General features: G+C 36.8%; 2 protein-coding genes across 11 annotated transcripts in view; one reads left to right on the top strand and one right to left on the bottom strand.

The window, feature by feature from the left end:
• celf5a (cugbp, Elav-like family member 5a) overlaps positions 1–3,722 on the top strand; it is a 231,436-nt gene extending 227,714 nt beyond the window's left edge. For all 10 annotated transcript variants that reach the window (XM_058760783.1, XM_058760786.1, XM_058760780.1 and 7 more), the window contains one exon: positions 41–3,722. The gene's annotated coding sequence lies outside the window, so the exon portion shown is untranslated. The remainder of the gene's footprint in view (positions 1–40) is intronic.
• Positions 3,723–10,312: 6,590 nt separating this feature from the next.
• rgmd (RGM domain family, member D) lies at positions 10,313–16,382 on the bottom strand. The gene is made up of 3 exons (XM_058762177.1): positions 16,214–16,382; positions 14,052–14,563; positions 10,313–11,709 (listed from the first exon to the last, which is right to left on the bottom strand). Exons 1-3 carry the CDS (start codon positions 16,305–16,307, stop codon positions 11,032–11,034), a joined length of 1,284 nt encoding a protein of 427 aa, XP_058618160.1. The 5' UTR covers positions 16,308–16,382; the 3' UTR covers positions 10,313–11,031.
• Between the last annotated feature and the right edge of the window lie 961 nt (positions 16,383–17,343).

The following is a 17,343-nucleotide window of genomic DNA, read 5'->3' as shown; positions in this document are numbered from 1 at the left end:
ACATTCTTGATATTATTTCTAAATTTCGTTTTCTTTACAGGATTTGAAGAGTGAAATCTCAAAAGGAATTTAACTTTTTCTTTCAAAACAAACAAGAACAACACGAATGGATTTTTTTGAAGACATATCAGCATTTATTTTATGAAGATGTTCAGTATAGAGGAGGCGGTATTGCAGGTGAACCGGCACCCGTGGACAAACCACACTCGGCACAGAGCACGAAAGACAAGTGGAAGATCTCTCTAAAGACAGAGAACTCAACATGTCCTGTCTCTCGCTGAGCTTCGCACCGTCAGTCAAGCAACAAACAAAAAGAAAAAAAACGAGCGAGAACAACTTCGATTTCTATATACATATTATACACACATATGCTATTTAAAGGAAGAGGCGCTTATGGCTTTTATTACACTGGACAAATGAGGGTTAAACTTGAAGACCAAGGGAAAATGCAGTGGAAAAAAAGAAGCTCTTCTTGTCCCGCTAGTGGACTTTCTTTCTCTTTTCCTCTAACCTTTTCTTCTGTCACCGTCTTTCAGCAAACGCAGGACATTCTGTGGTCACAGAGGTTTCCATGCCCTCAGTGAAACTGATAAATCTTTCACCCCAAAGGGACCAAAGGACCAAACATTTTTATTCCTCAACAGAAATATATGGTATTACTAACAATACTAATACTACAAACTACTACTAACGACATAAGTTTAAAGAAAAAAAAAAAAAGCATAAATATTCGCTTCAGGTCGGAAGAGGAAAGGGATTTTGATTTCTTTTCCTTTTACATTTATAGCTACTGGGTTTCAGAATATTTAAACAAAATAGAAAAAAAAAAAATGAAGAAAAAAAGTATTTTAAAAGCTATACTATTTTAGTGGAGTAGAATATGTGGATTGGAGATTGTTAGGAGCATGTTCAGCCATTTTCATCCATGAAGAAAAAAAAACAAAACAAAAACAAAGGGGGAAAATGTCCATCATCCATCCATGTCAGAAATAGGCCCATATTCCAGAGAACAAATGCTGAGTATAACTATATATGCATGTGCGAAGTGTTGCTGGTTTAGCAAAACCTTGGGTAGATATTCAGTACACACAAACAAACATATTTATCCGATGAAAGCTTTACTTATCGAGCAGAATAAGTTCCTGTGGCTTCAACGCAAACTATCCGCAATATAAACAGCTGTACCATTGCACAGTTAAATAATGCGAAAAATACAGTGCTTGACAGGGATGGGAAATTTTTTGTTGTTGTTGTTGTTTTCTGTTGTTCACCACTTCAGTGATTTTTCAAGTGAAGTGCTTCTAGTTTGATTTCATCAGGTCTACGGCTGTGCTTCGTGAAGTAACGCTCAACTTTACTCTTACGAGGGACCTGTAGACCTTTCATATCATCCATTTTGTGCATCTTTCAAGAACATACTCATCAAACAGTTGGTGCCAAATGCTGAATATCAACTGATAAAGCACATTAATAAGTAAACCAAGCAGTTACAAAGATACCAAGCCTTAAACCCTTACACAGCCCACAAAATGAGGTTCGTAACGGACCTACTGAAGGGACAAACTTGTTATTGCTTACAACTTCTGAAGCACATCAGAATTTTACAGGGACCATCTTGCAGCATCAAAATAATAATCAAATTTAGCCTTGGAAACCTGCACAATCAATTCCACATTGACGTTTACAGAGTTCATTTCGCTAATAAATGAGTTTAAGATGTAGAGAATGCCACGGGACGACTCGTTGGATCCGCAAATAACCCATTTTTCTAAGAATACGCTTCTTAGCCTGGTATGGATTAGCTTGACGCTAACTGTCTGCAAAGGTCTAATGAGCAGCCTGAAAAGAGCTCACGAACAGCTTGCAAATAGCAGCCATGGGGGGTTACAGTTGGAGCAAACTGATCCATCAATAAAAAAGCCACCGAGTCTGACGTTATGGTGTACTTAACCGCAGCTGTTGCTTTTCTCTCAGACAAGTCACAAATGTACACAACTTTAAAGCACTTGACAAGAATCTTAAAGATCCCGTGAAATCAAAATCGCTTAGTTTGTGTGTTAGCTCTGAGGCTAATGCTAGCTGACAAAGCTAACACACAACATTTTAAATTTATAGTTTTCTGGTAAAGCGAACCTAAATGTTAAATTACAAATTTTTGTCCAATCAAAAGCTCTAGAATGAAGTCTGAATTGGTGGATATTTGTTAGCTTTGATGCCAATTCTAGAGTAATAAGGTACTAAATTGCGTTTTACCAGCAATATGCATTTAATTTTACGTCTCTCGTTTTTCACTTGGAAAATGGACCAAAAATGCTGATTTATCATGCACTACCAATTTTTGTCCAATCAGATGCTACACTAATACTACTGTACCTGCAAGTAACAACAGCAAGATGTTTAGTTTAGTCCTTTTTTTACTTGTTTTCCAGTAAAAAAATATTATAAATATCTAAAAAATTATATAGATTAAGACCTGTTTTCATATAATGTATCTTCAATATGTGTATTTTGTCTCATCAAAGATTTATTTTTAGATATTTGAAATGGAAAATTAGATGCAGTACTTTCTAAGAGTAGAGTTTTTGCAGTGTAATAAATAGCACATTATGGCTGTAATGTAAACTAAACGCTATTGGCTATTTCAAATAAGTTGACACGCCCCTGACTTCCTGTTTCGAAAAGGAATTGCGTCAACGCTATACTCATCATGATTTCACAGGGTCTTTAACTATTAAATGGACAGTATTCTTGAAACGAGTTGTTTTCCTATGCATTTAAAGTTCGTACATTTTTACGTTCTATCCACGCTGCCGTTACGCTACTCTCACCGTTTGCCAACTCGCCAATTCCACACTGCCTTCATAGATATGCCAAAACTACAGATAATACAGTGACACAGAAGTACAGGAAGTTCAGGTCCTCCCAGAATTCACAAATAAACAGAAATAGATGCAAAAACAGAACTCTAGAATCTAGGTAGGACAGAAAAGCACATGTTTTGACCTCATTTGATTTCCACTGTGGATATTTGACCTGTTTGTCTTACCTAAAAATATATCTGTATGTTAAATGTTTAATCTCGCAGACGTCAGAAATAAGTTTTGCCGGAAAACATTAACGTCGCCCGTATATCACAGCCGTTTTTTTAGCCTCAGGTCGCACCGAAATGGATCGCATTCGATTCACAGGTTATAATGGCCTTTTTCTGCTGAACTCTCTCCATTTCATCTTCCCTCTCCTGTCCTGTGGTTGCATATCAGAATGTGGTGATATACAGACACGCAGCCCTCGGGCATCGGCGCTCTAATAACCTCATGTTGCAGGGGCCTTCCTCACAGAATCTCTCCATGCCAGATGTGAATTATTAAAATCAAATTAAATTTGGCCTGCATGTAAAAGCAAGTGTAATACAAATTAAAAATGGCAACTAGTGCCTGAAGTTTAATAAGTTTGAAGGATGATATCATTACAGCTTGAAAGAAAAAAAATGAGATTGGAAAGGCATATAAAATGAAACTTGATGTGTTGAAAGGTGAACCGACGGCGTTAATACAAATTGCGTTTGCGCCAGAAACGAGGGGGTGGGGGGGTGTTTTGCACTACAGGTATTTCTGAAGAAACCAGACCACCAGCATTTCATACTTGCTTTCTTCTCATTCAAACCACGTTCATGTTTCGTTCCTCAGATCTTCATGCCGAACTTTGATCTATGAGCATGCTCAAGGGGGGCAAGGGTGGGAAAGCTTCGGGGGGTTAAAGTGTTATAAAGGTACTACTCATATTAACAATATGATTCTTTAACTATGGTTTGTATGCTAAGGAAAGTAGCTTATTATAGATATGAAATCTGTATATTAGGGAACAGCAGCACATTTCTCAGATTCTATGGGGAAAGTAGTTGGTGGGCGGGTGGGTTTCGGGGTGGGGCGGGTTTTTTTGCTTTATAAAGATCATGTTAAAGTTCTGGTTTTCTCAGCACAAAGCGTAAGGAAATATATATCAAGAGTATTGATTTTGCTGTGTGAAATGTGCAGTGGGAGAGCCAGGCACTCCCTGCGCTGTTCTTAAAGCCTGGATGAGACAATGCTGTTTACAGTTGTTTTTGGTTTTCTTGTTAATGTTTGTTGTTTTCTTTTGATATTTTCCGAGAAAAGAAGACAAGAGGTGCACCATCTATCTCTGCGATGTGATTGGTGCGGCATGACCAACAGAAATTGACAATTTTTCTGTTTATTTATTTTCCTTTTCTTTCTTTTTTTTGAGACAGAGAAGATATGTCCAAGATAAATGCCTGAGAAACCAAACATCCTGTTGACATTTCTCAAATACTTGCTGCTTACATTGTTTTATGGTTACGCCTACTCATCTAATGATTTGCTGATTAATTTATGAACATGTTTGTTTATTTATTTATTTAATTATTTATTTATTTATTCCTGACAACAATCTGTTTATGAATCGCCTATTTATTGGTTATGTTTAGAAAAATGTATGCATCGAAAAGAAACGCTTAATGGGCTTCTCTCTTTCTCTCTCTTTTTTTCAATTTTACAATAAAATTTTAAATTTAAATATGAGGTCTGTTTGTCGTTGGTTCTTATCTAATTCTATTGAGCCTAAAACATGCAGTGCTGTGTAAAGGTAAGTACAAAGTCCTCTTTTTTTAACATGATACCGGAACTTTATTTGTTCATTTAATTTAAGTGATCTTAATCAGGTTAGACGCCATACTGAATTTTAACCTGGTTGAAAACGAGGAATGTAAGGTCTTAAATCACTTAATTTTCACAATTTTCAAAACTGTTTTATGGAGTTGTTGTCTACTTTGTAATTATCTGAACAGTCCTCTTTCTCTTATATGTAGCATTGAATTCATCTAATCAATCAGCTCATCCTAAATAGTTATCATATGTAGACGTGGAAGGTCCTCAGTCTCAGTGGTTCTCTCTCATGTTCAGTGTAAAAAAAAAAAAAAAAAAGTTGAGTCAACTTACAATTTTAAGGCAACCAGCTTCAGCAGATTTTTGAGTTTGCTCAACTTATTTTTGTGGGAGATTCTTTGTTGTATAAACTTAAAACGACAAGTTGAGAAAACTCAAAAATCAGCTGAAGCTGGTTGCCTTAAAATTGTAAGTTGGCTCAACTTTTCTTTTTTTTACAGTGTAGTGCTGGTAAGATTCATTCTAGTGAATCAATTTCACCCTAAACATCCCTCTCTCTTACTTATGCGTAGGACTGCAAAGACTGTGCATTTTCATGAATTGGTTCATTCAGAATGGTTCTTCCTGTTCATGTATAGTGATGGAAAGTATATCTTCTTTTAGTGAATCAGTTTAATCAGACGTTCATTTTTGTAAATTGGTTCATCCAGAATGGTTCTTCCTATTCACATATATAGTTGGAAAGTGAATTTTCTTCTAGTGAATCAGATCGTTTTTGTAAACAGTCCTTCCATGGAATTTTATGCGCTTTTTATGCACCTTATTTTGCAACATGGATATGATCTATTTTCTTTGAACGTGCAAGACTTCCAATTAAGTTAAATAACAAGAAGAAAATCTAACTGCGGTAAATAGTAAAACTATTTTCACTATCAACCTGTGTTTACGATTATGTGAATTAAAGTAATATGATAAGAAATACCAGTTTGCAATATCCAGTGACATAACAGACTATTTTTGTCCTGTGCATGTGAAATATGACACCGGAAGCCTTGCACATTGAATTTAAGTGGATTGCATAATATTTAGGTAATCACTTAAATGGTTACAGTTTACATTTTACAAAACAAAATAAAATGTAGGTCAAGAACTAAATAGACTTAGACATATGAAATAGTGAATATACAGTTTGTCTGGCAGCTGAAATATGGGAAGAGAATAAATGAGGATGTGGTTGAAACATTACAGTAATGAACTGAGGGAGAGAGAGAGAAAAGAAAGGGGAGAGCCTAAAAAAAGTGGAGGCAGTGGCTCATGAAATAAATTGGCCCAATTACAATAAAGTGTGGCTCATGGTCAGTGTGCGGGCCGAGCAGTTCATCTTTATTACAATCTGTTAATGAAAATCAATCCTCCTCCTGATAGACTCTTATCTCCACGGCCTCTGAGCGCCTCGCACGCGGGAAGATAATAAATTAGGGTAATATTGCCTTTGATGAGGGAGTGAATTGCAAATTATCATAACTTTCCAAGATTTATGATACAGATGCCTAATTTTCCAGCTTGGTTTTTCCAGGCTTGGAGGTGTAGAGGGCCATTTGTTAAAAAGTTCTGTAGCGCAGACTTATTAACAAATATACAACACAAAACCTAAATGTAGCACATTACGTATGCAAGATGCAGGCTTGTAGATCTGAGAGTGAACAAATGACCTGTATGAATGTTATATTTTGTCTACAAAGTAAAATAGTAAAGAAGTTCCTAAAAGCAATGAAAGATGTAGAAATAAATCAATATATAACTGCATTTCCAGGCAATTTCACTTAAGTAATAGATGTTTCCAAATGAAGCTGCTATTTCAACAAGAAAAAATGTCGTCAAAGAAATGTTTCATAGGGAGCAAAACTTGAAGAAAGGTTACAAAGACATGCAAAGTCAAACATTTTCTTTAAAAATAACATTAAATTATGAATTGTGGAAAATAACAATAGGAAAGTGTTTTAATACGGTCCATTTTTATTTTGTTTGACTTACTGTTACTGTAAATGATTTAAATTTCCCGAACAAGACATTAATGAAGCCCCGCCCCAAACCCAAGCCAAGATCCGGCTACAAATTTTCTGATTGGCTGACCCAAGTGGGTCAGTCAAATTCTTGTTTGCTGTTTTCAAAGCACTTTATTTCTCAGACACCTTCTTCAGCAATATCCGTCATGAAGTAGCAGCATTTTATGCGAAGTATGCCAAATACAAATCACTTACAGCTTTAATGTATCCAGTAAAACTGTAAACGCTTGCGGTTAAGGTGTCTAATTGATTAATTAATTAAAAAGGCATTTGTTTAAAGAGAGCCATCCATCTATCCATTTATCAATCAACGTGCGGACATGTCCTGTGCTTTCTATTTATCTTGCCAAATATCCTATTAATGTCAAATTAATTTTTCCAGTGTGAATATTAATCACTCTAGAGGCTTATTTTAATTCATTAGCCCAATAATTGTCCTTGTTTATTAGATCAAAGTGAACAAAGAACAAAGTGGATTGTCCTTTTTTATATATATTTGTTTATATACCTCATTATACTGTATCTAGAACAGAGAAGGTCTATGAAGAGCATAGTAATTAAATGACTGGAAGACAGTAGTGAGACAAAACGCATAAAATGATAAAACCAGGCACTGTACTGGAATAACAGAAGCATATAGCTGTCAGCAGGTTAACTACAGGCCTGCGTTATATGTACAAGATGATTTCTGACAGCTCTTAGCATGAAGAACTTGCCTCTTTTCTTCTCCTCACATCGGACGCAGTTAAAACTTGAGAGTGATGGAGTGCCGAGAGCTGCAAAGTACAAGAGAAGGGCAGCATTGGAAAATAATTAGTTTAGCATGATGAATGTGGTTAAACTGACGACATTTTAATCTCTGTCACGCGACCCCGTCATTTCATACCAGTTGAGGCCTGAGGGGTCCTTAACATCACAGAAACAGGAATATGAGCAATGGGCGCAGAAATGTCATTGCTGGAAAAACTGAAGGACAAACGTCAACTGCTTTCATGGCTAACCGGTCAGTCCTTGATTTTGTGTTGTTCAGTTTGTCTTGTAAATTGTAAAAAAAAGTATCACCAAATTAAACAGAGCAAATAAAGTGTAATGATATTATAATATAAACAATGTAGTTCCTCAAAAACGGTTCTGGTTGCAACAAAGTGGTTGCCGAGCAACACACAGACATAGGCTGTATCCGAAATCGCCCCCTTGAGGGGACAGCCATTTTTAGTGGTGTCCGAAACCATAGTGGATGTTCTCGAGTGCACTCATTCAATCCCACAATGCACCGCAAAAATGAGTGTACATTGATGTACACTCAATTGCTAGAGATAACCCATAATGCACTGTGAGAGTTGTGCACCGAATGAATTCCCGCGTCTTGCCAGAAGATGGTGCTTGCAGTGAATCATCCATTCATTCATTTTAAAAGCGCTCGTCCACGGCGTAATACAAGACAGGTACAAATTCATTGTAAATTGACTATTAAATTGTTTAACTAGGATTTATACATAATTTGACAGAGTTCAAGATAAATCCTTCAATATTACTACTGGAGCTGCCCGTTTCAAATGATTATTAAACAGCAAGCAACCTAAGCAAAAGCGGCAGGCCTTCCGGTGCACTCAGTGTCCGAATTCACTCAGCTCAACCAATCAGAATCAAGGACCAGAACTATCTGTTTTATAATTATGCTTATACCAGAGATTGTCTTACTACAGGGATATGAGAGGATCTGTATTACTTACTATTGGAGAAAGTGTAATGGCTAACTCGGATCACGTGTGCCTTAATAACCAATCACATTGCAGCCTCGACGTCATTGAATTTCAGTCAAAGTTGTGCGACACTCAATCGCTGTTTAAGGATACCATAGGCTGCATCCGAAAACTTAGGCAGCTGCCTTATGAGCACCACACGAAACTAATTTCAGACAGGCTTCTGAGGCCGTGCAACGGTTTAACGATCTACAACAAAATAGAATGAGTTTTGGTGATAACTAAACGAATATTTAATTACTATAATAGTTATTTCTTGCTAGAAATAACATCAAAAGTGTAAAAAGTTAATCAGAAATATACATTTACACACAAACTAACCACCAAACGCAACTTCCAGCCGCCATGTTTATTTTTTAGCTCAACCGTCTCGGAATGGAACGCACAGGATTGTGGGATATCAAAGGCAGCGAAGGATACATCTATGCTGCCTTCAAAAATCGATCAGATGAAGGCATCTCAGGAGACAGGAAGTGAAGCTAACTTTGGATTCGGACGTGCCTTGATGCCTTCCTACCTTGGAATGCTCCGAAGGCTACATTTTTCCGTTTTCGGATGCAGCCATAGGAATGAATGAGAAGTGCCGTAAGCCGAATCCCATCTGTCGCAAAAAGTCAGTGACTTCTCTTATAAAACAGCATTGTTTTTCATGGTAAACTATAAAAATAGTTAAATTCAAAAGTATTGTTTAGTGTAAAACATGTTGAAGATTAGCAGATAGGCTGTCGGTTCATTAAATGATAAGCTGTTTACTATAAAAAGCTGTTTATTCAGCATAGTGAAGCCTCTCCTCCATTGACATTCATTAAAAAAAACGGCCTCAGGTCTCCTTTCCCACATACTGCCAGTCCGGAAGCGTTAGCTTTAGCCGTTAAGCTTTTTTGGCTAATGGTTGCAGGCTAGCCTTCTAGTGGCTTTGTTTATCTGCTGAATTGTTGAAATCTTGATTCTCATTGGTTGGGACTTGTTGCAATGTGTCAATTAATTTATTTCTTGATTCTGATTGCCCAGGTGAAAAACAAGTGTACTTCCATAATGTACTTAAAGTGCTATATCTTCGCACTAATTTTTTACTTAATATACTAAAAATGATTCTTTAGTACTTCTTAAGATGAACTTAAGATCATCTAAGTGTACTCAACTGTGCTATTTTGAGACAACATGAAGATGAACTAAAATGTACTTTTAACATACTACAGTTGAGTACACTTAGATGATCGTAAGTTTATCTTAAAAAGTACTACATAATCATTTTTAGTATATTAAGTACAAAATTAGTGCGCGAAAATAGAGCACTTTAAGTACATTATGGAAGTACACTTGTTTTTGTTCTGGGTGGTCAATCGAGCCATTCAGTGGTCTGATAACCATCATAAGCAATCTATTTTGTAAGATTTTTCTATGCTAGTATCTAATAGTCTCTCGCATTAGTTTGCTGCTTTTTCTTCCCATAGAACAAGGGTAATTTTGCCTTGAATTATTTTTTTCATGTCAAGTTATTTATTTATTTAACAAGCAGCCGTGTAATAAGTGAGGCACTAATCACCTTGTCAGGTATATTTTGCTATAACAAATGGCTAACTGTACATTATCGTTTACATAACTGCAGCTACAAATACATTCTGGTATTACAACACCAAGTTCCTGCAACACTTTATTGCTGGTGTAAGGAAATAAAGTGTTTTAAAGACAAAAAAAAACAAAAAAAACAAATGTTGAGCACCCTCTATGGAGTGGAAAGCGTCAGAAGTCAGGGAAAAAAGACTTGAGATAGTCACAACTCTTTTTTTGTTTTGTTTTTTTTTAATATGGAAAACAACAGATTACACAATACAGCAAATATTAGTTGTTTTATACAAACTAAAAAAAAAAAAAAAAATCTAACTAGATGAAACTGCTTCAAAACATCACATTTAAAACATTAACATCTATACACAAGTGAATGTACACATATAAAACACATATATACACTCTTTCAATATATTATTATATAAAGAATTTGTTTTGTTTTCTCCTTAATAAGCAGAGCAGCTTGAAGAAGTCTTTTCCTACCATGACTGTAGCTTAATGTGTGGCTGTATGGACCCAGACTCAAAAATAAATGGATAGGTAGCATTTCATGTAGTTGTTGGATCCCATGTAGATAACATTTTCTTATAGTAGAAAGTTTGAAGTGCACCTAAACTTGTGTGATTCAGGAAGATGTGAGGACATCCTATGTGTCTTTTACAATAATTTCATCCAATAACGTCACATCTGTAGTAGAGTTTCCATTCTTTAATCGGCGATAACCTAGAAGATAAGCAGATTAGCTGCCTTCATCTTTTCCAGATTCGAGTGATTGTCGATTTCACATTCGGAAAGTATTCTGCCATTATCCGTTTGAAGAGCAAAACACTGCATGTTTAAATGGAAACGAGTCCGTTTGGATCTGTCTCTCACTCGCAGACAGTTTGATTGTTTTTCCAGGAGGGTTTCATGGTTGAAGAACAGTCTGGCTGGTGGGTATCCATCCTCAAGCTGGCGTCTAGACCAGCTCCTTCAGTTCAACAGCAGCATAAGAACCAGAGCTGTGAAAACAGAAGGTGTAACTATTGTTCCTCTACTATAAATGTGTGGAGTCCTGGGTGAACTTTGTTTCAGAGTGCTTGGCGGAAGTGCTTTAAGGTCCTCCAGGGCACCATACGCAGCCATGGAGAACTCCGGATCTCCTGTCGTGAGAAGATCGAACACACACGACTGGAAATAAACGTCCTCCACCTGCAGCATCTCTCGACACTTTGTGGTCGCGCGTTCCAACATGTCCACGTGTGCCGAGAGGCCTGGCTGCAGCTCGCCACCATCGTCCTCCCCGTACCAGCCGCCCATAAGCCGGTTTTGCTGCCGGTTGAGCACATGGGCTTTGATAACCTCACTGCGCGGACAGCCATGCAGACACAGCTGCAGGCCGCCGTTCTCCTCCGCCAAGTCCTCAGGCATGCGGATGGCGAAAGTCAGGTAGCGGCCGACCTGCCGCACAATGATGGACGTGCCTAGGTAGCGAGCGTGGATCTTCACTTGCCGTATACCTAGACCTCCACTACCCTCCACGATCCACAGGCTCTCTCCTTTCCCACCGCTTCGCGTGCCGTCCTGGAACGCCGACGGCAGGTCCTCGGTGGTGGCCTGGTACACCTTCTGCTCGGTGCAGTCATGGTAGGACTTGAAGATGACGGTTATCTACAGGGAAGATCAAACGGGAAATGGTGAGTAATAGCTCACACTGAAAATCAATACAAGAAATTGCTTTCAATTGACTGGAGGATTGTTTCAACATTGTGTTTTTGTGCAGCCTGATTTTTGCTTTGAAAACTATATGTTGGAACGTGTCCTAACCACCAGGTCAGTGGTGTTTTCGAATTACTTATATACTATTATAATAGTTCATTTTCTGAACTAACTTTTATTTTTATATTTTTAGTAATGTTCTTTTGTCGTGATTTTTTATTTATTCAGGTTTAGTACTTCAACTTCAAATTATTTCATTTACCTGCCAAAGCAACATTTTATGTTTTATTTCAGTTGTATTATAATTAACGAAAACTATTTTTTTAGTTAACAATAATAACACTGAACCAAGTACGGAAAAACAAACCAACAAGACACAAACAGAAGGATTCTAACCAACAGTGACTGCTCACTGGTCCAAAATTAAATGTTCTGATTGGATGAAATTGTCACACTGTGCAGCTTTTTGACCTATCGATGGTGGACAGACAAATTATTTCTTGTCCCATTTATAAAATGGTGAAAAGGCCAAATATATAATCTAAATATGACAAGGAAAATAATGTAAAGTGGATAAGAAATTAATTCAAACATTTTTTTGTTAATTGAAATAACTTTGAATTTTACACTTTATTTTAAGGTGTCCTTGCTACAATCAATGTAATTATACATTTAAGTACTGAGTAATATTAATTAACTACATGTACTTACTATATGATTAGGGTTTGGCAAAGGATTACTTGCATGTAATTATGCATAATTTATTGCTATAATAGTACATACATGTAACCTGTGTAACAATGACACCTTAAAATAAAGTGTTACCTAATATTTTTAAAACACAAGCAGATAGCAAAACAGCAAATTCAAAGTATGAATAAAAACTGTAATAGTATATAAATAATACTAAAATAACACTGGAAGAGAGCTTGAAAAAAAATGAATAACAGGTGTAACCACATGATGGCAGTAGAGGACCACAGAAAAAATCAAATGGACAACTTGGGATCTGCTAGTATCTAATCTAAACCAAACTCCATGACTAATCAATGGAACATCCAACGGCAGATTTCTATAAAACTCTGATCAAGTCATGGAGCTGTAAACCATCAACTGTCAGTAAAAGTAGGTCATGTTCGACATGATTAATCCAAGAATGTCCACTACATTTAAAGCTAATGCAACGTTTTGTTTCAGTTTGTTGAAACATATCATGAGCTCTTCTTGGGCCAGAGGACAAATTAATGAGAAATCCTTAAAGATCTTTAAACAATTATTCTCATAAACACTTCATGTTAAAGTCAGTGGTCCCCTGAAAGTTTATTAAAATGACAAGTTTTATGTCCTCTGCTATTATATTACTTTCCCTCCTTTGAAAAAAATGCACAGATATTGTCATTCCCATGTTACAGTCATACTTCATGTCTGTTCACCTTCCAGAAACTAACCGACCGTAACCAGAGTCTGAATAATTTATTTTCCATTCCTTCTTTTTGTGTCTCCCCCACTCTTTGTGAAACAGCTGGGGGATTCTATTATAGTCTTTTGGTCCTGCATTGTCGCCACGGCTCAACAGTCTAAATCCACATCGCTTAATAGAAGAGGGAAAAAAAATGTCCCCCTAATGACATCATTGTTTGGGCTGACTGTCTGTCTCTCTCAAGCTTTTGGTTTGAATGGTTTCTTTGGAGTGGACCATGCGAGAACGTAAGACATGGCCCATTTTCCCCCCAAATCCTCACAAGTTTCAGTTACATTTATTTGGTAATGTATTTTGATGTTATATTATGATAAATTAATATACTTTGCCAAACAGGTTTGTATAGTATCAAAGATAAATTTCACCAAAAATATCCTCATGTCATCCAAACCTATGTGGCTTGCTTTCTTCTGCAAAGCACAAGTGATATTTTGAAGAATTTTTCAACATTTTGTCTATACAATGAAAGTTAATGGGGTCCAAAACCAACTTTCAAAAAAAATAAAAATAAAAAAAAAATGCGTTTTTATCTTTACAAAGTAATGAGATTCAAATGTTGGTTTTGGACCCCACTGACTCACTGTATTGACAAAAATCTGACAAATTCTTCAGAATATCTTCTTCATATTCAAAAGGTCAGTAGTATATGTTTGGAACAACATGTGGGCGAGTAAATGATTGCTTCAAAACAACTTTTGCCCAATTTCCTAAAACCGCCAGTATCGTGGTTACTCTGCTTTACTTATAGGACCAGTACAATTTGGAACAGGTCACACTTACAGGAAGTTAACAAAAAGCCATTTGCACAACTAACCTTGTTGGTTGCTGTAGCACTGGAGCCTTCAACCACAGGTACGTTTGTGACTTGAACCGAAAGGTATCGGTTGTGGATGAGCGGCCAGGCTCCTTCAACCCTACATGTCTGGAACTCATCCCGAAAAGTCCGCAAGTGAGGATCACCGAATAATCCACAATGTCCGTACTTTTTCTGTTGGGCCGCTGGGCCCAAGGCGAGCACCCTGCTTTCATAGTTGCAGACGTCCACCACTGGTGGCTTGGAAGTGCTGGGTGCTTTGGCCGACGACGTTGGGCCATCACTGGAGCAGTTGTGCTGTGCAAAGAGCTCTTTAATACGGAATACAGCGGAGTGGTACACCAAGTCCCCTCTACAGCCATGAGCTGTGCGACGCGTACACAACGAGTAGGCCCTCAGAGCAATGCAGTAGTCCACATCTGGAAGCACCTCCTCTTGCAAGCCACCGGACGGTGAGAATGAGGCCACGTACTCCGCATTACAGCGCTGAATTCGACATTTTTGGCAGCACACTGTTGAGAATCAAGAAGAATTTAGCATTAACGAGATGCATTTAAAACTGTGGGAGAATAACTATTTGATGGTTGGTTGGTGATGGAGACGTTCATGATTCAAGTTCTTAGCCTTGGATGGTTTCTAGCTATCAATCTATAGACTAAACCTGTTTAACAGCTACACAACTGCTGTATTTTGTCATTCTGACACATTCATTGGTTGCACTTGAGCATAGCATCTGAAAAGATAACTACAAGCTGGTGATTGGTATTCCAAACCAAGAAAACACTCCTTGTTTGGATTCCTTTTAGTGTTTTACGGTTATGGTCTAACAAAAGTGTGAAAATAGTTACTGCTTCGTTTGATATGATGACTTTTAACTGCTTTGAATACAAGCCCAACAATAACAAATGGGATGGAATTTGGCTCGCATTAACAAAAATATGAAAAACTCCCACTGCTAGGAGGTAGTAATTGTATTCTACAGCGTTTCTACAAATTTTGACCATTGAATTTCCATGACTTCAGAGTAGTGTATGAGTAATTACAAAAAATATTGCACAATAGCATGGAAACAGTGGTGTTCACTGGTAAATTAACTTATTAATCCCATATTATTAACATGAACAATTTATTAAATATGTAGCCTACTTTTTAGAATAACATATACTATTTTACATAAACTGTTCTAGATTAATCGTTAACCATACAATGCAATATCTCTGTGATAAGACATAGTTTTAAAATGGATTTATATTCAAAGTTGTCTAGTAGTGTATTATTATTTAACTTTATATACGGCTACTGTTAAATATTAATTGCTACATTAAAACCGTTGCTATTCATTTTGGTATAGCTAGCTAATGATTTATTTGAAATCAAAGAAAACATTTTCAATAACACTCAGAGCACACAGCAAAGTATTTGCTAATTTTTAGCTGTATCAAACCGATTTTTACATCTAGTTCACATTCGCGAACATTTAAAACTTCGTCTAGTAGCGACACACACTAACACACACACAAAAAAAAAACATCCTGCGCGTGCTTTTCAGAGGCGTAACGTTAGGCGGTTAAAACGCGCAATTAACGCAAAGTGTAAATAACCCTTATTCGATCGCTGCTGTTCACAAATGAGTATTTATTACTCTAAGGCACACTTTCTTCTTCAACACAGTCACGGGATTTCGAAGTAAACAACTTCAAACGGCGACACGGCCAGAAGCTAGCCAGGTTACCGTTAGCGAAAGTTTTGCCAAACTAATAAAATATCTGACTAAACTAAGCAATACGCTTAAAGAACGTTAAATAGTGAGGATTAACTTAAAACATCGTTTCAGAAGATAAGTATAACATTTGGTTATCACAGCAAACTTTTAAAGACATATGTTGGGTTTAAATCTTTTCGCAAACACGGTGCTGATTTGCTAGCGAGTTAGCAGCACAACTCTGGCCTACAGAAGAACTAAATGCGTATAAATCGGAAAGTACATTATATGAGGGATTGTGCAGTTGCATTAAGCAGCACCTTTAAAGTTTTAAAATACTTTTTAGATATTTTGATTGAACAACTTCTCTCCAAGCGCTAGTGTAAAGTTTTCCCATTAGCTCTCGCTCTGGGATGTGTGCATGCACATAAGAGCGATTAATACGAACAAAACTATTTACCTGGTCGGAGTAACAAGCACATAGAAACCACTAAAAAACAAATCCAGTTCCAAAGCTGCCGCTTAGCCAGGTTGAGAGTGCCGCTTCTCCCCATGCCAATCCATTCAGTTTGATTGCAGTTCTCCAACTGCTGCTCATCGGCGTTGAGGCTGCGAGAAATCACACAACTTTTTCATTCCCTTCCCCAGCCACTGTCATTCAAAGGAAAAGTGCTGAAAAGCATCGCCTGGGAGGAGCTTCTATTCTCCAGCCCTTTCCATGAACGCTGACAACTGCTCAGTCACGTCTTTATATGAGTTATGCAGTGCAAAAGTATGCACATAAAGAATGAACGATTCTATCTATAAAAGAACGTTTTTTAGGTTGCATGAATGTCATTTTGTTCATTTTTCATTACAGAGTCAGTCAACTATTATTAATTGTTGGCATGCCTGCTATAACAACTTGTTTTCTGTGTAAACTACATTTTAATTGTAGAATATATATATATATATATATATATATATATATATTGAAAGATACATTAGTTTAAGTGATGAATTAAATGTGCCAAAACAAACATGGGAACAAACTGTCATCTATCAGTTGTCTCGCTTTGGGCAGCTGAATTTCTACAAAGCTTTTTCTAATCTATGTAATAAGCAGAGGGAAACTAAAGAAATGAAAATAGTTCCAGCCTAGCCTGGGGGGTTCAGTTTTATGATGGGCTTCAGCATGCTAATCCTACATCCTCCAGTCTAATATCATGGTTCGTTGAACTACTTTGAGCTGGTTTATGGTTTGATCATGTTTGCAGTTGGTGCTTTGAGATATGAGGTTACATTGTGATTATGGGAAAAGAGCAATATATTGCTTACCGTTTTAAATGATTTTGTGGATCCATTGAGACTGTAGCCTTGGAGTAAACACAAAATATACACATTAATTTATATACATAATATTCATATAGACATCAGTGTCCTTAAACATGTTTGTTACTTTTTTTCTGTATGTAATAAATTACATTGATATTATATAATTACTATTGATTTTATATATATATATATATATATATATATATACATCCACACACACACACATAGATATAGATAGATATTAGTCCTGTCAATTGATTAATCGCGATTAATCGT

Source organism: Onychostoma macrolepis, chromosome 22 (assembly GCF_012432095.1).
Source record: "Onychostoma macrolepis isolate SWU-2019 chromosome 22, ASM1243209v1, whole genome shotgun sequence".
In the NCBI taxonomy this organism is placed as follows: Eukaryota; Metazoa; Chordata; class Actinopteri; order Cypriniformes; family Cyprinidae; genus Onychostoma; species Onychostoma macrolepis.
The sequence above is the reverse complement of the archived record's forward strand: the minus strand, read 5'-3'. Positions and strand labels throughout refer to the sequence as shown.

Bases quoted from the DNA above. Each gene is read 5' to 3' on its own strand.
- rgmd (XM_058762177.1), bottom strand. From the start codon at position 16,307: ATGGGGAGAAGCGGCACTCTCAACCTGGCTAAGCGGCAGCTTTGGAAC. The intron at 14,564-16,213 runs GTAAATAGTTTT...GATTCTCAACAG, and splicing joins GTGCTTGTTACTCCGACCAG to TGTGCTGCCAAAAATGTCGA. The intron at 11,710-14,051 runs GTTAGTTGTGCA...TCTTCCCTGTAG, and splicing joins GTGCTACAGCAACCAACAAG to ATAACCGTCATCTTCAAGTC.